The sequence below is a fragment of the Xiphophorus hellerii genome, chromosome 5 (genome assembly GCF_003331165.1).
Source record: "Xiphophorus hellerii strain 12219 chromosome 5, Xiphophorus_hellerii-4.1, whole genome shotgun sequence".
NCBI lineage: Eukaryota > Metazoa > Chordata > Actinopteri > Cyprinodontiformes > Poeciliidae > Xiphophorus > Xiphophorus hellerii.
Genome location: NC_045676.1, coordinates 32,554,508 through 32,575,922, shown reverse-complemented (window position 1 = coordinate 32,575,922; position 21,415 = coordinate 32,554,508). Strand labels below are relative to the sequence as shown.

Genomic DNA, 21,415 nt, shown 5'->3' with positions numbered 1-21,415 from the left:
CATAATAATAAAAAAAGACTGATTACAAGTTCAAAGATAAGTGTTAGGGTCAACAATACTCTCAAAGGGGTGCTGTGGTGTCCTTAGTCCTAGATGTGGCTGTCGCAGGTTTGATTCCTGGCCTGGTGACCTTTGCCTCATGTCTTCCCCCTTCTCTCATTACCCACTTTCCTGTCAATTCACTATCAAATAAAGACAACTAGAGCCAATGAAACCTTAAAAAATGCTCTCAAAAGTAGAGGAGGAGTAAAGGCAAAAGAAAATGTCTAGTTTTTCTACAGCTTGGACAAAAAAGTCAAGTGAAGATATTATGTGTAAATCAATACAAACAGCATAAACATTTTTGCATTTAATGACAGTATAAATATAATGACAAGTTTCAAGCAGAGATTTCAGACAAGGCAAAGAGAAAAAGATAATTATTGTAATTATTTAAAGTTTAAATAAATTGCAACTGTTATGCTGTTCTCTTTTCTCCTTACTCCAGAATTTGCAATTAGGAATTTCAAAATACAGACCTCAATATTTCATGGAGTAGAATCTTGGAAAGAAGATTCCACATGATTAATAAATCTAGGAAGTCATGAAAATGCAGTGATGTTTTCTTTTCAAATGAAAGTTTCAGAATAAACATTAAAATAAACGTGTCCATATTTCATTGAATAGATTGTAGATGTATTCACAAATAGAGCTGCACCAATTATGAAAATTGGATCGTCATTCTTTCAAAATAAAGCTTAGGCAATCCTTTAAAAAATAACAGGTTTCAGTATTTCATTGTTTAGAATAGATTATTAAAAACGAAGGTCACAAAGTTAATTGAGCCAGTGACGAAAAAGAGATTAAATAAATTCATACAATGTCTTCCAAATAAAAATGACCAAAGAACTTCAATCAGGTATGAAAAGACATTCTATGTATGTCAAAAAAAAACAACAAATATTTTTAAATCATTTTCCAGATAAGTTCCAGCTGAAAATAGATTTCAATCATCCAAACATTTCCAAACAAGCCAGACAAAAAAATATTCATTATGCTTTTGGGCATAGTGAATGTTCGTCAATTTTTTTTAGGAATGTTTCTAGTATTTTAATTTTTACTGAAACCCTTGAACATGAAATGTTTTTTCAAGACAGCGGAAGTTATTCAATCACAGTCATATTCTGATTTTAAAGACATTTAAAGAACATTCAAACTTTCTCAAAAGGTTTTTGTGAGTATATATGCAAATAATACCATTTTTAAATCTGTTCTGTGTGAATTCAAGTTTTCGTGGGATCTCAAAGCCTGAAGCAAGTTCTAAGAAACCAATACAGTTTGTTTGTACCATGTGTTTCACTAAAATTTTCAAATAGCTCATCACATGGATTTCCAAACTATTATTTTAAAGAGCATTATGCAGTTTTCATATTAAAAAGGAAAGCAGGGAAAGTGTGGATTATGCACATATTTCCTTCTTTGCTGCTAATGTTAGCTCACTCCCTGTAATCAGCTTTGTGAGGAATTAGATGCTGGCTTGCCTCTTGTCAGACACTCCCTTGTTCCCCTATCAGGTGTGCTAAGCATCAGCTTATCAGCCAAAGAGTCAAATGTTACAACACGTGTGTTTGGTGTGAGTGCGTCACTCAGTGTGAGATACCACGTGAGCTGTTAAACAAATGTTTTTGTTTTTTTTTCCTTTCCAAATCTTTAACAACTAAAGACAAAGGAAAGAAATATATTATAAAATAAACTTAAAACATTTTTCTCTATCTGGTAAAATACCCAATAAATATAAGCGAACAGACAGGTTGGCATCACTTCCATCGGTTGATTCGCAGCAGCTGCACATAAGCCAGCGTCATGCAGACAGTAATGATTCCCAGCAGAGCCACCTGGTTCTGCCAGAAGCCCCACACAGAGTAGTCAATGTCCATGCTTTCCAGAAATACCTCTCCTGGGATTCTGCAGCACAGGGAAGATAATATTGTTTTCACTGAGAGGATGTTACTGTGGGTTGCAATCGAACCATTGCATTCACACTCACATGGTATTGTTGCCGTAGAACATCTGGCCTTTCATCTCGTTGATGTATACAGCCTAGGAAAGAAAAAATGGTTGGGCTGAATTATGACATCACTGTCCATCTTCCCTTAAACAACTTTTTTTTTGTTTAGTATCTTTATTGCATACAGTTAAAGTGTGATTTTTCACATTTTCAGAAATTGTAACAAGCTTCAAAGTATGTTGTTGTTATTTAGTGATATAGACCTACACAAAGTAATGCATCATTGTAAAGTGAAAGGAAATGGATGCATTTTTTAACTGCTGTATGCATCTGTCCTCAGCCCCCATTCCCATTTAGGAAGTTGCCTGATGAGTAAGTTGAGTGTGTCTGTGCATAGTTCACTCTCAGTCTCTGTTTAACTATAGACTGCCTGAAGTCTTGCAGAGTGTTTATGGATGTCAGTGGTTCAGTGGAGAAAGTAGCTGTTCTGTAAATGGGAAGTTGTGGTTTCGATTCCAGCGTTCTCCCGTCATGTCACTGTGTCTGTGGGAAAGACACTTCACTCTAAGATATCCACAGATCTCTGTATCGCTGTAGGAAGGCGTGTGTTTGTGAGAGTGACTGGGTAAATGGAGCTCTACAATAGAGCTTTGAGTCATCAACGTGAGCAGAAAAGTGGTTAGTCTTGTAAAGAAGAATGCTCTTTGTTCACAACATGTGAACAAGAAAAGAGCCCCTCCACGCTGCTAAGGCTAATCATCTGGCACCTTCATCCTGAACAATCTCCACTGTAAAACATGGTGGTGGCAGCTTCACACATCATATTCATTTGATTAAAAGTCTAGATAGATATCAAATTGATAATTTGGGGCAAGATTGTACATTTTTGTTTTGACTGAGTTTTTGAATGTCAGTATTTAAACTGGTAGAGATTCACTCTAAATGCTGTACTTGCAGGAAAACGTGATTCTACTAAGTATTGACTGGGTGGCTCGCTGCTATGCATACGCGGGACACACTTTTCAGATTTTCTATTTGTAAAAACAGTTTGAAACAATTTGTTTTTCTTATGCGTCACAACTATGCATTATTTGGTGCTAGTCTAATACATTAAATCAATAAAATACACCAAAGTCCATAGCTGTAACGAGTGAAAAATGTCAAGGAGTAGGAATACTTTTGAAAAGCACTATATCTTACATTTAGTCCATAACTGAAAATACTGATCCATTTCAACCAAGACAACCAACTCAGCATGGAGTTGAGATTGACGAGAAAACCACCAAAGACCTACAACAGAAAAAGGACGAGATAAGATCAGGAGTGCCAAAGAAGAAAAATCAATCGTACTATGTTCAGAAATCAATGTTAATATGTATTCTGAACTTTTCAGTGCATATGTCCTGGAATCTTACCATCATGAAGACAAACGGGAGGGCAATCAGGATGTTAGCCATTGCGAATGTAGATACGCTGGCGGAGACCAGGAAAGCGAGGCCGACTCCTGCCAAGCTGACCAGAGACATGGTCAGGGCAAAGCAGAGGAAGGCCACAAAAGCTGGCTTCAACCCTGAAAACGGACAAGAGCAGGTAAACAGGCAGGTTCTGCTACAAGCCAAACAGAATTTTAGAAATGGCAGCAAAACATGATTAGATCTATTTATTGTAAAGAACTACACCTAAGCATCTTATCTCATATAAAAAAATATTTTATCTTACCCTGGTTCAAAATGAACAGTTAATTGCATTTTTGTGTAGTCATATGAAATGTATGGATGACTCTGTGACAGAGTCCAGATGAAGTCATACAAAATGAAATTTGCAAACTGATTGCAGTCACGGAGGGACATGTGCCTACATCACTCTTCTTGTGTTAATGAGGGTTACATTGACAGAAAGGTGCCTGCAACAAACAGGTTCATGTCTATTCTGTTCAACACAATGTGAGAAGTTTAGATGCAGTGAAAAGATCTCAAGACATTCAAGATTGTTCAGCAGATCCTGGAGCATGTCCCTCTGAGGACTGTTTCAGAGTTCCCACCAGTGCAGGGCTGAAAGTTTTGAAAGCAGGTGAGTGAGGGTGTGAGATGATCCATGAACAGAGGCTTTTAGCACACCGGCCTCTAAAAGGAAAGACAACAAAGAAACCACTTCTCTGCTAGACAGACACTTAAAGGACAAACTGAAATTCTCCAGGAGCAGAAGGAAGAGTCAACAGATGACTGGTGAAATGTAAATTCTCCAATGACCTCTTCTTCTATTCTTTTAGACACCTGGAAAATCATTTTGTTTGAAGAAAAGAATATGAACTCTGCTAAAAGTTTTGAACAAGAAGGATCTACAGTAAAACACTGAGTATTTTGATCATTTTCTAACAAAAATATTTTTTTTAAATAAACATAAATGCTAAACCAACAGCACAAAACATTTGGTAAAATGTTTTGCTATGACTGTGAATCCATATAAATAAGGATTTAAATGTAGAATAAAACAACTACATTTAATAACCCTAAACATTTAATCTAAAACTCAAAGTTTCAAATTTGAGCCTTTGTCTATTCTTAACAACTTGCAGAAGTACATTTTTAACATGAATTCTTACTCTAAATATTCACAATTTCAAGAATGTGAATAGATTAATAACTGGTGTATGTACTCGGTGTGTATGCGTGCTCAGATGTGAATACGTTACCCATCATGTAGTAGGCGATGGCTGAAAACACAAAGATGGGGATGATGCGGTTGGGGATGAGATCAGCAAAGATCTTGGACAGGAAGTAGACAGAGGTCCTGTAATATCCACTGGAGTTTTCATGACTAGATTAATAATAATAATAAAAATAAATATAAAATAAATTAAAGAGTTTCGATTAAAATGACCTAAATCCTATTTTATGACATCTTTTCCAGACCTTTTGTAAATTAAAGTGTGAGTTTGTTTATATTTTTAGTTTGCTTTGTCAATGAATGAAAATGTTAACGATAATAAAATTGTTTGTAGATGTGGTAACTAGATAGCATATTTTACAAAATTATTGATTGAATGAATGGAATCTTCATTCTTAGCATTATAAACAACAAAAGTCTGAAGAAAAAAAAATAAAAAGAACAACTAAAAATAAAATGAAACCTTCATTCTCAGTTGGAAAAGGAGCAGGAAGAAGCCAATGTTCATCAAATCCTGCCCCATGTGACTCACCCAGCATACACACATTATGCATTTCAGTCTAGAATATTACAGATACACCACTGTTGCCCTGGAGAATATCACTGGACAGCATCAGCTAATTGTGTGGCAAAAAAAAAGAAAAAAAAGCTACAAATAATATCTCTAAGCATTACTAAGACATAGCAGGTTTATTTTGAAGAACATGTTTTCATGCTGTGGCTTCAGTGGGAAACCAGACTGAGAAGAAAATTATACCCTGATCTCAATGTCCTGAAACAATTCACATTAAACATTTTATTTGCTGCTTACATGAAGATTGCTCTTTCGTTGATAAAGAGTTCGACAGCAGAAAGATTCCCAAAAACCATGTTTATGATGAGGAAGAAGAATGCGCCACTCCTGATTAATGAGAGAGATAAAAAAAAAACTTAACACTGACACATTTCAACATGATGGTTTATTATTTATTCAATTAAATGTTTCATTTTCTACTACGTGTTCATAATCTTTAAACTATGCAATTTTACTTCATAAACCTGTGAGGCATTATCTCAACTTGATTCTTTCCTGTTTATTTATTTACTACCAATGCCCAAAACATTCAAGAAACTTATTTCATAGTCACAATAAAATTAATAAAAAACCCTGCCATGTTTATTTTCATACCATGCAAGTTAAAATGGATTCTTCAGAAGTTCAGGTTGCACATTGTTTATACCTGTTCTGCAAACCCTCTGGCAGAGTCTGAGGCATCTGGTAGTAAATAAGTCCCACCAGAATGGCAAAAAAGATATTGAGAGCCAGCTGGGCGTACGAGGTCTGCGGATTCCTGAGAAGGTTCAGCATTGTTCTTCCACACACCACACGCATCTGTCTCACACACACAACAGCGTTATCTTTTTATGGCCATGACTGGGTTCAATCAGCAGATAAGCAAGTACAATCATACAACAGGTGAATGACATGTGTCATAACTCTGTTTTCATAACATCTTAATTGATCGGAACAGAACATCTGTCATTCATTAAACTGCGGTTGTGGGTCTTTTGAATAAAAAAAAAGAAAGATGCTGTTGTGCATCGGTGAATTTCTCAAACACAGATCTGCTGACCTGATAGAGGAAGGATGTGTTGTAGTTGGCTGCCTCTCCTTTTCTGTTGTCCATATCAGTAATGCTCTGGTTCATCTGATCCAGTTCCTGCATTACGTTCTGGTCAGACTCACGATACTCCATCGCCAACCAGTTCTTGCCCTCCTCTTAGAAATTAAAGACATGAGTGCCAAGTTAAAGACAAATATATACAGTACAGACCAAAAGTTTGGACACACAATTGTGTCCAAACTTTTGGTCTATACTCAGTTCAGACCAAAAGTTTGGACACACCTTCTCATTGAATTCAATGAGAAAGTGTGTCCAAACTTTTGGTCTGTACTGTACATACATCCTTTAATTTACAAGGAATGTCTTATTTAGAGTCAATTTATCTTTTGCAAGAGTCCTCGTAAGAAAACACAGCACCAATGCTAAATACAATGGCGAGCTATCAACAAGATAGAAGACGTATAGAAAATATAAAAAATTATACATGTCCAAAAAAACTCATTTAATGAGGCAATCAGGAGCAGAGACACAGTCCTATTAAAGTCGGAGTACCCGGAGAGAACCCATGCATGCACAGGGAGAACATGCAAACTCCATGCAGAAAGACCCCAGGCCGGGAATCGAACCCAGGACGTTCTTGCTGCTCTACGAACTGCACCACTGTGCATAAACTAGTGTTTTATGAACTGATCAACTCACATGATTTGCAATGATTTGTCCTTGTTTTTGTACCTATAGAAAACATGGGGACATTGATATATCCAATACTAGTGCATGCATTTAAAGTTAAAAACTTCCATATGCTCTGGACTAATCTTCACCTCACATAATTGGTCTAAGCATTTTTCAGGAGATTATCAATATTGTCTGCAGAAGGTTAAGATGAGACGAGACCCATGTGACAGCCACATAGAGAACTAAGGAATCCATATGTGATTTGTGTTTTAATCTCTGTGCCACCACCGCACCCCAACTGTTAACATTTTATAACACAAAAACACAGTGGGGCAACCGGTGGTTTAAAATACAGTAATTAGTTTGACTTGCCTATTTTCTTGCTCATAATTACATATGCTTTGAGCATAATATGACTTTGCTGTTTGGAATAAATTACCTGCAGTCTGTGATTGCTTTCTGCATGTTGCCTCTCCGTTCGTGATATCCATGAAGAAATCAGCAGGGTTGTTAAATGGCTCAATTTGATACCCTGTCCAAAAACAAGGCAGGGTTTTTAAATTACATGATATTCTTGTGCAACTTTGTTTTTTTTTGCGCAGTTTGTTTGTGTTTATGTTACATACCGATGTCTGTAAAATATTCCAGGGCATGGTCTGCTGCCCCTGCGTACACAATCTCTCCTTTATGCATCAGAGTGAGGTAGTCAAACTGCTTGAAGATGGAGTAGCGTGGTTGGTGGATGGAGAAGATTACAGTTTTACCTCTTCTGGACAGTCTGAAGTGTTGCCACAAAATCAAAACAGGAGACGTATGGACATTTGCTTTGTAGCAGGTACAAATAGCAGAAAATGGTTTCTGCACTTTAGCATATTTCTACATGCTGCTTCAGAGTCTCATTGGTTTTATAGCATAAGAGGATGTGTTGTCAATGGGTTGATGTGTTATAACTGGGTCATACTTGTGCAGCAGACCGATGATGCAGTTTGCAGTGTTGGAATCCAGCCCTGTTGTTGGCTCGTCCAGAAACAACAGAGAGGGAGAAGTTATGAGCTCCATCCCAATGCTGCACCTTTTCCTCTCCCCTCCTGACACGCCTCGCAGGAACTCAGTTCCTATCTGTGTTCATAGGTACACACACATGCACACCCACACACTCAAAAACTGTCAGTAGATAAGGAGCAACATGAAATGTTTCTGTGATCTTTATTTTTTCATTTTTTGTCAAACTTTAACTTATTTGGATTTTATGTGTCGGACTAACACAAAGTATGACAAAATTATGTAAAGGATGAAAATGAACGGTATTTCAAAAATAAACATCTGAAAATGAAGCTAGAATTGTATTCAGACCACCTGAATACAAATATATTATACCCACACCACCTGCTACAGCTACAGGTGGTGTGGGTATGTTTTTTTTTATTTTTTTATACCAGATTAGCAAATCTAGAGACTCAAATTTGACTCATTCCATGCAAGATCAGCTCAAGCTCAGCTAGATTGGATGGCGTTTGAAAATCTTTGTCAATATTTGAAAATTGATAATGAATTATATTTAGTTGTATGCCACTCCATAACTGGTGCATAACATGTTTTAAATGTTTTCCTACTTGAGCACAACATCATTAGCAGGTTCCAGCAGATCTTGGTGCTTAATGAGCTAATGAAATGCTGTAAGGTGAAACTCCTAAGTGTTTGGTCTTATGCTGCCACTGACATGTTTAGATCCAATATTGTCTTCTGTTTACACCAACTTCTCTATTTCTCCAAAAGAACACCATCCCCACAGCATGATACTGCCATCATGTTTCATGATGTGGAAAATGCCAGCTGGACTTAAAACAGTTTGCAGTAAACTTGAGATTTGTTGAAACGTTTTAGCTAACTTTTAAGCCTGTGTTTTCACATGTCAATTGCTCATTTCCATAACTAAGAATCTGTTAGTTTACAAAGCTGCAAATGATGAAGTACCACATAAACTCTGGAGCATTAGAATGGTCATATTAGCAACATGTGAGTTTCTCAGCCAGTGCACATCTAAAAAAAGAAAAAGGTCAAAGGGAGATGAAATTAACGCACAAATGTAGAACTGGATTCAACTTCTCTACAGAAATTCTCAAAACTTCTCAAACTGAATACAATGGTTTGGTCATTAGCAGGAATTTTCGAGAGTTTGACCATTTGCTGAAAAGTTAATTTGACCATTTAATTTGGATCGATATGTTTTCAACTAAAAAGTTTTAACATTTCCAGATAAGATTCATAGCACCCATAGAGGTGCTTTGCAAAGCAAAAATTGTTACGTAAAAACAACACAATTTGTAAATTGTGTTGTTTTTACGTAACAATTTTAGCATGATTCCATTGTATTGAAAAATGAATAAAGGTCACTGACACGCAGAACTGATCAAAGTACTGTTACTAGATAGCTAAACAACTTTTGCAAGAGCTGTATTCTGGGTTCATGGCCTCATTAAAAATCACAAATCATAGACCAATCATGTTAAATGCCAAACAACACCTAGGTTAGGAAGTGCCTAAGAACACTGTTTATCCACTCATGAAGATATGTGACTTCTGGCAGTTTGTTACACCACTCTGCATAAATCATTTCATTCCTATTAAAGCCTTCAGGGAGCAATAAGATGTTGAAGTATTATTTCAAATGTTAATTTAAAGTGAGCTACATGTTGCAAAATCTGCTTGTGCACAGAGCTCAGTACCTTAGTGTTAGCACAGTCCACAAGGCCCAGGTCTTGCAGGATGGAGTTCACTCTTTCCTGTTTATCAGCAGAGGAGTAATGCTTTGGGTTGAGACGCAGGTTGGCACTGAAGAGGAGGTTCTCTCTCACACTTAGAGTGCCCATCAGGATGTCATCCTACAACAAAATCAAAAAGATAACGTAGGAAAACAAGCGTTATTAGGTAGGGAACTTTGCACGTGTCTTTTCCTACCTGTACCACGTAAGCAGAGCTGAGCCTGAGTTCAGAAGTGACAGCTTTGCCGTTCACTCGGACTATTCCTTGGCGCAGTCCAGCTGGATCTTTTCTACCTGCTATCACATCTAGAAGTCTGTGCACAGAACATAAAACTTATTTTTAGAATTCATGCCCAACTGAAATACATTTGTACCAATGTACTTGAATGAAAACTTCTTACGATGTTTTACCACTTCCTGTGGCTCCCATGATAGCATTCATCCCTGGTCTCATGATGCCACTACAAAAACATATGCAAGTTCTACTTTTTTAAGGTACACTTTATTAATATTATTACAATTTCACAGACAACAATCAGAAAATATTTGGTGATATTACCTAGTTTTATATAATACATATGAATGTAACCCAACCATTTTACCCCTTCCTTGAAAATATTTAACACATCAAGTGAAGAGAAATAGAATATAATATATTTTTAGCTCATTTAAAAAATAAAAAATAAAATGTGGCTTGATAATCTACAGTATGTTTAAATATTAGATAATTTTGTGATGATTTCTACTTCTTGTATTTCTTAGAAAAAAAATACATTTCAGGCCAATAAATCAATAAAAATGAGCAACATAGAGCTTTTGTTATTTATTTTATAGATAGGAATAAAAAGAGCACTATAATCAACAATGTCTAAATGTTATCACTGTATTATAATATAACACAAATAAAATATAATATAATGTAATGTAATATAATATAATATAATATAATATAATATAATATAATATAATATAATATAATATAATATAATATAATATAATATAATATAATATAATATAATATAATATAATATAATTTCCCTCTGCCTCTCGCCCTTTGACCACTGGAGATATAGGCACCAGCCCCCTCTGACCCAATGGGATAAGGGTGTAAGAAAATGGAAGTATGGATGGATAGTATAATTTTCATATATTTTCCTACTTGCTCTGAATCTGTTTTAGATTTGGGTGGAATAGAAACCTGACTGACAGCAATGAATGTTGTTGGATTTAACCTGGACCTCATTTTTATGTACATGGCCTAAGGATATTTGTTGTGATTTAAACTAGATGAAATAAACAAGATATGCAGTAAAACCAGCAAGCAAGCAATAATAAATATAAAAAAATATATAGAAATGTAAAAACAAGGATAAATTCAAATACATGAGTGACAGTGCTATTAGATTGTAAAATTGACATTCTCAAATGTTAATAGAATAGAATAGAATAGAATTCAACTTAAGAATCTGGTCTTACCTTACATCTTTGAGGATATGTTTTTCAGGACCTATCTTTCGGCAGAACTTCTTCTCTTGAACACAATAATGAAGCCTGGTGAAAGTAACAGTCGGCCCAGGTTCCTGGAAGCAAGTTTCAATATCAGAAACTGCCTGCTCGCCCTTGGTCATCTTCACACTCTGCAAAGTTATCAGACAAATATGAAGGAAAAGTGCAAAATGTAGACTTAGGTTTGAAAAAGCAGCTGAAGACCAGTCTGATGCAGAAACTCATGCAGGTCATGCAAGTGTTACTTAGAGAGACTTTTGGACTTCCCCTTTCTTCAGCCTATAAATCTGAGGCCAAACAGGGACATGGCATTGAACTTTTCCCTCTGCATCTCAACAGTAATTAAACCCAGAAGGCAATAAAGGCTGTTAGTTAAACAGTTAACGATTACAATTCACAGTGACTGTACCTGGCTGTCTGCAGCTTAACTAGAAAAGCCTTTCTAACGCATTAAGATATTTTATTGATGATAGAAACATAGTGGGTAATCATAATTGAAGCTGTTTGCAAAAATGCAAAGTGCCATTATGAAGAAAACATAATTAAAACAAAATATAAAAATGAGCATAGTAAACATTACACAAGAACAAAGAAACAAAACTGGAGTTGGTTGAAAAAAAGACCAGCATGTTTGGACAGAATATGACAGATAACAATCTGTGGCCATTACTGGTCAAAGGTTTCTTGTATTATAATGTATTGTAATGTATTGTAAAGGTATGTGCAATTTTTTTTAAAGTTTTCTATATGTACATTTGATTTGTGATAATTTAAAACATTTGTGTTTCATTGTGATTTTTTGTGATAGAAAAATCTAATGTACACGTGAAGTTATAAGGATAATCATAACTTTCAAAATGTTTTTAAAAAAGGAAAAGCCTGACAGTCTTTTGTATTCAGCCCCCTTTACAACCTAATTAATTCCTAATTTATTACAATTGTTGGTGACTTTTCAAAAATATTTTCATAACGGATATTTTACAAGTCGTATAAGAATTGCTTATTTATTTATCTCCATCCATCACTCCATAGAGGCAACACAGAGACAAACAACCATGCACACACACACACTCACACCTAGGGAGAATTTAGAGAGACCAATTAACCTGACAGTCATGTTTTTGGACTGTGGAAGGAAGCCAGAGTACCTGGAGAGAACCCACGCATGCAGAGGGAGAACATGCAAACTCAATGCAGAAAGATCCCGGGCCCGGAATCGAACCCAGGACCTTCTTGCTGCAAGGCAACAGTGCTTTATACGTTTTTTTGTTTTTTTTTAACCCCTCCAGGGGGTCTTTTTTGTGGGCTCTAGTGTCCCTTAAACGACAGTAGGCTGACAGGAAACTGGGAAGGAGAGAGGGGAAGACATGCGGCAAATATCGTCGGGTCCGGGAGTCGAACCCGCGATGGCCTCGTCGAGGACTCAAGGCCTTCAAATACGGGTTGCGCCAACCACCACGCCACCACGGCACGCCCTCAAGGCAACAGTGCTACCAACTGCACTAGTGTGCAGTCCTCATTTATCTCCAATCATAATTAATTTTCTATACATTGATATAAACTTTTTTTTTAATTTATGAAATATTATCTCTCCAATTAGTAAAGTGAGTACTTGAATTAACTCTTGTGAAACAGTTGGTTGGCAAAACATTTTCGAGGTGAAATATTAAACAGATGTTATTTTAGAATATTGATGCAAACTTTGAATAATGTTTTCCATATTAACTGCCTATTTATAGATCATTGCTCTAATAATAAAAGCATGAATTCACTTGGATTTGTTTTTAACTTGAAGTCATTTAAGAACTTATTTTCGGTTTTACTGAAATTATGTCATATCTGTAGTTATCTGATAACTTGTTCATTACTGGACTTTGACATTTAAAGCCCTTGTATCTGAATTTTAGTGGTTAGGGTGCCCTCTATCGTACAAAATGCTGATTGGCAGGTTATATGGCTTCTCTTGAGCAAGATCAACTTTGTTTTTCTCTGACCTTTTCGCGTTTTGTCAGTATCCAATCAGAATTCGTCGTAGGCAAAAAAGACCCGCCCGTACCACCCAATTCAGCCAATCGGCTTTCAGTACAGTGAGAAATGGGAGGAGCTATTTTCAGAAATTCTAAGGTGTTGTCATCCGCTTTCTTGGGTTTGGTGTTCAACGTTGGGTAGATAATATTGACAATGCGGCTCTAACAGCATTACTATTCCTTGGTTTCTGTAGGTGGTGGAGGGGTGTATTATCTATTTCTCTGATACAACGTCAAAGAGAGATAGCTAAGTCATCCATAAGTCCGAGAAAACTCCACTTTGAACAGAAAGCTAACCTGTTAGCTATGGAGGAGAGGAAGGAAGAGGGAGAAGCTGAAATCCAAGAACACGGCCCAGAGCACTGGTTCTCAAAATGGGAACGGCAGTGCCTGGCAGAAGCTGAACAGGACAATCCTAATGAAGAGGAAAGGGAGCAAAGTCAACAGAAACTGTGGCACCTCTTTCAGAACTCTGCTACCGCCGTCGCACAGCTTTACAAAGGTGGGCTTCACACTTACCGAAGTTCTGCTTTGGAGCTAATGCTAATCAAAGCTAATCCTAACGGTGTCTTTTGGCTGATAGACACAAAGGGTGCTCTTAATACTAATCGCGGTATCAAATGAATTTTAACATAATATGCTTTCATTGTTGTTTTGTAGCAATGTATTAGGTTGTTTCCCTAAATGAAGTTTAACCGTCAATATTCTGTGGTAATGTTCTCAATATCGTGACCCTGAGGATGACTGAACAGCTGCTAAGGCTAGCCGCTAACAGCCGGTCACCGTGTCAGACCGTCAGACAGCCTCGATAAAATGTGTATCACAGTGACCTCGGCTGGCAGAGCTCCTAAGCGTAACGATTCTAATCCACTCATGTTTTATGTAAAAACAACGTTTAACTTAGAATTTCTAAGGCGTTCGGTCTCTCAGTTCGGACAAATGTTTTAGTCTTCGCGTCAAGTTATCTAGATTGTCAAAATGGCGATACTCAGGGAGAGGGTTGAAAACAACAGCTGTGTTGACGCTCAAATGCTAAGAAAATTGTTGCAGGTTAGGCGGTGGATATTTGTCAGTTGTGACAGAGAGAGGGATTATTCTAAGCGACCAAAATGCAAACCTCCAAACAGTGCAATCAGGTTGTCTAATGACCCCCTTGTTATTCATTGCTACCACAAAATGGCGAAGGGATTAACATAAATGTTTCCGTATTTAAGTTTATGTACATGTGAAAGTTGTGTTTCTGTCTGGATTAACTGCCAGGTTTCCTGCACAAGTGACAAATAAAGGAATCATTGAAGTAGGTATCTTAGTATAATTTTCTTGGTATTATGATTTGAAAGAGTATTAAAAATGCTCATATCAAGATTGTGAGTTCAGATAAAAAATAAAAACATCAACATAATTTAAAACAAAAGTTTCTGCAGTAATTTATGTCCCTGAATTAAACAGATTAAAAGCTATGGCCAAAGACAGAATATTCACCACAAAAGTTAAGTTATATATCTTTATGAAACTTAGTTTAATTCTGTAAATGATTCTAGAAAAAGCAAAATAAATGGATGTGAAAACAATTTCTTACCCAGATGTGATGAGAATTTCTCACTTAAAATGTGGGAAAGCCGATTACCGTCATGTTACCCGTAACAGCCCCACTAAGAAATCATAATACATAAATAGAAAAAGAAATGTGACTATGCTTTTACGTTACAATATTTCTAACAAATATTTTCTATTTGTTTGAAAATAATTTTTCTATAAGAATTTTGACTACAACCTCACTCTTTCATCACTTATTTGACCTCGATGTATGAATGTGTTTGTGTTGTGATTAGAAAAATGTGTTCTCTTGTATCAAATTAATAACATTTGCCTAGAAGAGCATGAAAATATTACATAGCAGACTTTTTTTAAACAAGTCTGTCCACTTTCTGATAAATGAATCATGGTTTTAATTGCCCAAAATCTTATGAAAATCTCAGTTGTGTCCCAAACTAGACTGAAATTGAGACAAAGCAAAATTCTGTTTATTAATAATTGTCAAAACTTTGTCCCACAAATTTTTTTAAAAAAAGACCTTAATTCCAAATCCAAAAATCTAAAACGCAGTGACCTGAGTGTTAAGTTGATTTGACAAGTTTTTTATGTACCTATTTACATTTATTTATTTTTTATCTCTTCCAAAATTGGTTTGATCGTTTGATTATTTTGTATTGAACAAATCTTTTGGATGAAGTGCTCAACACAACATCTAATTGCACTTTTCTGTAACATTGTTTTAAGGTTCCCATTTGACTCCTGCATTATTATATTACATCTTGATTTTTATGGTACAAAATGTTCCACACGTAGAATTTGAGTTTAAAAATCAGATGAAACTGATTATAAAGTCTGTACATATTTTGTTTATCCATCTCATAGAATAGGCAAGGAAATTTTATTTGCATAGCACATTTCACCAGCAGGGCAATTCAGTGTGCGCCAGGTAAAAACAATATGGAGGTGCGGTGGTGCTTAGCGGTGGCTCTTAATTTTGCATCGTTGTTGACATGCTCCTTGTCAAGTGGTGAAGTCAATTGAAGCTTGTTATCTTTTGTTGTGACTACATGGTGGAAGGACTTTTGAGTATAAGGTTACGGACTTCTATTAAGGATGAAGGGCTTCCTGAGGCAGATGCGTTCCTTTTTACAATTGAAAACCTGGGCCAGAAAAGTTTGAAATTAATTATGTAACATCAGTCCTGTACAAGAATGACGGCAGAATTCTGGCAAGCTGTACACAATATGTTTAGAAAGTAGAGATTTAATTGATGTCATATAAAAGTACTCAAAAATCATTTTTAATATTTTAATGGTAAAACCAAACCTCTCTGGGACATCATCTGTTAAAGGGGCAGTGTTATGTAAAATTGACTTTTTTGGGCTTTACATGATGTTATATTGTTATTCTCTCATCAAAGACATATCTCGAGTGTTGCCTTGACTTTTCTTTTTCATGCATGTTTCATAAATCATTTAATCTCTATGGCAACCATTCAGTTGTGCAAAACACTTGGGTGGACCTAGCCCCGCCTTTAAGACGCAGCCCTCCTTTGTAACTCCCTCACTGAGCTCCTTCAGACAGCAGCAATTAGCAAACCCCTGGCGGATCTGCTGAACCCATTATAGGTGCTACTTCTCTGTGTAACTCTGGTAAAAAGGTTGTTAAAGCGTTAATAAAGGAGCCATGTTGTGATGACTACCTGAAGGAAGAGTTTCAGAAAGAGCAGGAGTTTTTAAAGAGACAGAGGACCAATTTCACTGCATTCTTCTTGAAGAGTAATTATTTGTTGCCGTTTCAGGAATATATATCAGAAAATGGGTCTTTGTTTTTTTGAATGTTGATCTTCAGAACCCTTGATATTTTTTGAAAGAAGTACAAGCAATAAGTCAGTGACTTGAATTGAAACTCAAGCCAATCATGCTTCTATATTTTCATTTTGTTTCTCAGGGCAGTTGGATTTATACTTTCCCTAGATGATAATTGTAATATCTGGATTTGAGGGAAGGGGAAAAGAAAAATCAGCTTGGTAACTCTTTTGAAATGCTCTTCACAGATCGCGTGTGCCAGCAGCAAGGTCTGTCCCTCTGGGTGCCCTTCCAGAATGCAGCCACAGCTGTCACTAACTTGTACAAAGGCAAGTAACAAATGTCTTCTTTTTTAAATTGCCCATCTTGTGTATCGTGCCCAGATTTAATAAAGCAGCAACCGTTTTGTTCCATTAGAGAGTGTGGAGGCCCACCAGCGGAGCTACGACCTGGGTGTTCATTTAGGTCACCAGCGAAGGAATAAGGAGGTGATTGCATGGGTTAAAAAGCGACGAAGAACTATTAGACGAGAAGATCTCATCAGCTTCCTCTGTGGTAAAGTTCCACCTCCGCGGACAGCCCGCGCACCGCCTATAGTTGCTATGGTGTCTGCAAGTCGGCCATCACCGCCAGAGACAGACAGCTCTGTGGAAGCAGATCTGCAGCCTTTCAGAGAGGCTATAGCCCTGCATGGTGAGCGAAAATGTCACGCTCAGTGGGAAACTGTTGCAGTATGAAGTCATGTAGAGTTCTGTCTGACATTGTTGTATATATTTATTTTTCCAGGTCTGAGTGGTGCTATGGCTAGCATTTCTGTTCGCTCCGGTCCTCCAGGTTCCCCGACACACCCTGCCCAGTCTCTCAGTCGACGTAGGAATGGTCTCCACGACATGGACCTGAACACCTTCATAGCTGAGGAGATGGCGCTTCATTTAGATTCTGCCGCCACTCGTAAACGAGGCTCTACACCCCACAGTGACGTCATCACAGACTCACCCACTCATAAACGGAACAGAATGCTGTGAACTGAACGTCGAATCCTCAGCTGTCCTCTCCTTGGTGGCCGGTCGGACAGACGATGAGGACTGATGCCTTGGCTGACCATCAAACTCTTCCTCTTTAGTTGCAATGTTACGAATAAAGAAAAGCTTGGATATTATCAGTCTGCATATTTATCTCCTTCCTTATTTTTCCACCCCATTTTCTTTTTTGTAAGAAATGTCACTCATTCGCTCCATTGTAAAGTTCATTTTATGAATTGTTTTGCCCTCAGTATTCTGATACAAGCACTCATTGCTCCTTATATCCTTAAAGTGCAGAATGTTGCATTTGAATATTTCTCGTTGTGCTTATTTTTTCTCTAGATCAGATGAACCCAATTTATGCCTTCTGTTTTCAGCTTGCATCCAACCTCTTCCTGATTCATACTCTTTTCTGCAGTGCAGGTCAGCATCGGGGGTCTTCAGGAGGCTGAACTGCTGCTGCTGTTTGGCTTGACTTGAAAACGCCACATAGATTTTACTCTGCTGCTGTTTTGTGTTAGACTATTTGACAGCAGAACTGCCACTCTTACTGTATCGTATGTGTCTCTGCCTTTAAGAAAGCTGCTAGAGTATCTGGTTGTGGTGCAACAGTGAGCGTGTGTGCGCACTTGTTTCCTCTGTTATTGGCAACACCCTACTGTTTACTCTTCATTTACTTACTGAAACAAGGGTTTACTGCAGCACATCGGGTGAATTCACACAAACCAGTGGGCTGATGGGATTGATGTGTTCTTAACAAAACATTCTTTGACAAAATCCCCTCATTCTGTGTTATTAGCAGTTCTACACATTAATTGCATTACCATCCATCAACAGAAATGGCCATTCAGAGTTTTTAATTCCATGTGGATGCATCTTGGTTCTTGTTGAATTACAAACAGTAACTGTGGTCAAGACTTGCATTTGACCTGCTTAATGTTTACACTTAACCCATAGATAGATCATAGTATTGTCATTATTTTTTGTTCCTTAATTTTCATGATGTGCAACATTTTCACACTCGTGATTTCAGCTTTAAACCTAGAAGGGGCCGGTGGCTGTGAGATTATATTTTGTTTAGCCAGCTCATGGAATAATGGCTGTGTTAGTTTGGCAAAAACTCTTGTTTTTTGCTGATTTCACACGCTGTTTTGTGATACAATCTTGTGTAAGCATGTAAATATGTAGGTGCAGCTATGTGGTACATATTGTAAAAAGAAGTGCTAATCCATTGGGAAGTCCTTGTACAATGATTCTAAAATAAAAGAGAATACAAGTGTTTTTGCTTGTCTATTTTATTATTTTTTTTATCCGTGCAAGATCGACTGAAATTAATTTATTAATCTTTTTTCTCAGAAAAGGCACAAGGAGAAACTGGCTACAAAAGTGATTGCAGCTTTTCATCTATTACATTAGTTTTAAAGCTAATACCTTCTTTATAAACGTGGCTACTTTATTTCCCGGTTACTCCAAGTAAGAACGTTTAAATAAGTTTGATCACTACAGAGTTGTACAAAAGAAGTTGTAAACTGTAGTTCAGCTTTTTAACACATGATGGCGACACATGCTTTATTTTAGGAAGGCAAGTATATTTGTGTAAAACCATTTATATACTGTACATGGTAACTGGTTTTTACTGTTGTATAGAAGTCCCAGGCCCCATATGTTTTTAAAAATGTTGCTTTGGAGATGGAAATCCTAATGAAATCAAAGTTTCAGTTTTTTAATTTTTTTTTTAATCAATTTAATTTTTGTCTCATGTTCCTTTTTATTATGCTTTGTATTTTTTCAGTTGTTTAAGAGTTTCCTATGACTCATTTTGGGCATAAAAGGACACTCAAAGAATAGAACTTTATCCTATCTTTTCACAGCTGACAGATTTAAACAAAGCAAAAATCCAATTGTTTCTTTAGACACATTCTTAGTAGCAATGTGTATTGAAAATAACTGTTTCTTTAGTCGAATCTACAATTATTTTGGCACATACAGTGTTGTTGCACTAATGTAATGATTTCCAGAAAGCTAGCAAAAAAACTTGAATAAATGAAATGCTTTATTTCCTGCCATTATATTTTTTCTTTAAGAATGTCATTTTCAGATATACTCTCTCCAGACAGTTTTCTAATGTCCTGCTGCTGCATGTGTGGGGGCAGCATTTGTTAGTCTTTAGGATTTACAAAGTCATGTCTAAGGTTCATAACATTAAAGAACATGTACTTATTTTTTTATATAAACAATTAATATATATAGGGCAACTGATAACAGCCTGTGCCCAGAATAATAACATTAGATGGGCCCCAGCCTATGGCATTCAATAACTAAAAAAAATATATATATTATTGATTATTTACTATTTAATGATATGCAAAACTACATTTTGTTTCTCCTTTCTTCTTCCCATCACCTTTTGATCTTTATTTTTTTATAGATTTTTGAGTTTTTAAGCCTTAGAAAAAGGTTTTAGATAATATTCCAGTTAGATTACTAAAAGTGACACAAATAATACAATATTTCAACTTATTTTAAAAGGCCTAAATTTAAAAAAAACCTAAGTCATTCTATTTGGAAATTTAATTAAAATTAAATTATTTTCAGTTACTGGTAAGTTAACCAATAAGATTTCAGGGTTTTTTCACTATGACACTGTATTAATAACAAAAAATAAATAAAAATGACCTAAAATGGATAATGATAAGTATTTGTATGCTTAACAAAATATTCTCAGGGTAAAAAATTCAAGTAACAAATGTTAAGTTGACTATAATTAGTATTTTCTGCAGCTTGGTGCAGTATTTTGATTTGCTGGTTGTGTTTGGAGGTTATTGTGTGAGATGTAAACACACACACGGCACACTGTTCTTCGTTCACAATGAGTGTTGGTGTGTTGCGTGGCACAGTGGTTAGCGGCCAGCCGACATATGGAGACCACAGACCTTGACTTGAGGTCTGAGTCCCCTCCTCGGTTGGTCCACCTCATCTCTTTCCCCCCTTCTTTCTGCTGACCTTCAGTCAGATTACTGTAAAATAAAGGCCATTAGTGCCAAAAAAAGTTGTTTAAAAAGTCTTATTGCAGACTCAACATGAAACTCTAAAACCGTAACACTACTTCAATTATTTTGTGGGTTTATGTGAGCACCCTCAAGCCAAGAAAGTGGCTTGTATTCTTGACTCCTTTCTTGGTATGGTATTCTCCAAAAGTGAGGCCTCATAGAGGATTCAAATAAATACCAGTACAGGTGAACCTGCTTTGCAAGAACAACTTCCAAGTTGCCCAGTTTGAGTGAAAGGTGACACACAGTTCCACGATAAGGTAAAACTTTAGAGGTGTATGAAAAGACAAGAGTCCAACATGCGGGGGCGTGGAAGATGCCCCCAGTTCAATGTTTCAACTATAACTCCGTCTTTGCTGTCATGGTTAGTGGTGTAAGAAAAAAAAGACTTTTTAAAAAATAAACAAACAAGCCACATGACACTATAATTTTTTCGGCCAAAAGAGAAAAAGAAATATTTTCCCATTTCATAGTCAGCCTTTGCAGATTTTTGATGACACATCTCTGATCTGATAGCACCTGCAATGCACACACTTTAAAAGCCCCACTCTTCAAACCTAACTGTGGTTTGACACTAAATCACAAAGATCTACCAGCAGGAACTTCAGTCAAGAAGCAAGTACAATACACTCAAAATGTCAGCGTAAAGAACTTTCAGGTCAACAGCCATATTTGACTCCACAAATTTTGGGTTCACCAAAGTAAAATACTCAGTTTGATCTGCCCTTCCTTCACCATATAGTCAAATTGAGAGCAGCAACATCGTACAAC

General features: G+C 36.6%; 2 protein-coding genes across 3 annotated transcripts; one reads left to right on the top strand and one right to left on the bottom strand.

Annotated features, from left to right (window-relative positions):
- Nucleotides 1-336: 336 nt before the first annotated feature.
- abcg2b (ATP-binding cassette, sub-family G (WHITE), member 2b) lies at nucleotides 337-11,500 on the bottom strand. Of its 2 annotated transcripts, none has more exons than XM_032561920.1 (15): nucleotides 11,172-11,500; nucleotides 10,097-10,156; nucleotides 9,892-10,009; nucleotides 9,660-9,815; nucleotides 7,895-8,052; nucleotides 7,560-7,711; nucleotides 7,373-7,465; nucleotides 6,268-6,413; nucleotides 5,875-6,026; nucleotides 5,466-5,555; nucleotides 4,680-4,804; nucleotides 3,403-3,557; nucleotides 3,188-3,277; nucleotides 2,027-2,079; nucleotides 337-1,944 (listed from the first exon to the last, which is right to left on the bottom strand). In XM_032561920.1, the coding sequence occupies exons 1-15, from the start codon at nucleotides 11,321-11,323 to the stop codon at nucleotides 1,797-1,799; spliced, it is 1,848 nt and encodes a 615-aa protein (XP_032417811.1). In that variant the 5' UTR covers nucleotides 11,324-11,500; the 3' UTR covers nucleotides 337-1,796. The 2 variants fall into 2 exon arrangements, with proteins under 2 accessions (XP_032417811.1, XP_032417812.1); XM_032561921.1 differs by having other exon boundaries at nucleotides 10,107-10,156; nucleotides 11,172-11,187.
- Nucleotides 11,501-13,310: 1,810 nt separating this feature from the next.
- On the top strand, nucleotides 13,311-18,875 carry hapstr1b (HUWE1 associated protein modifying stress responses b). The gene is made up of 4 exons (XM_032563759.1): nucleotides 13,311-13,730; nucleotides 16,821-16,901; nucleotides 16,990-17,265; nucleotides 17,359-18,875. The coding sequence occupies exons 1-4, from the start codon at nucleotides 13,535-13,537 to the stop codon at nucleotides 17,595-17,597; spliced, it is 792 nt and encodes a 263-aa protein (XP_032419650.1). The 5' UTR covers nucleotides 13,311-13,534; the 3' UTR covers nucleotides 17,598-18,875.
- Nucleotides 18,876-21,415: the final 2,540 nt, after the last annotated feature.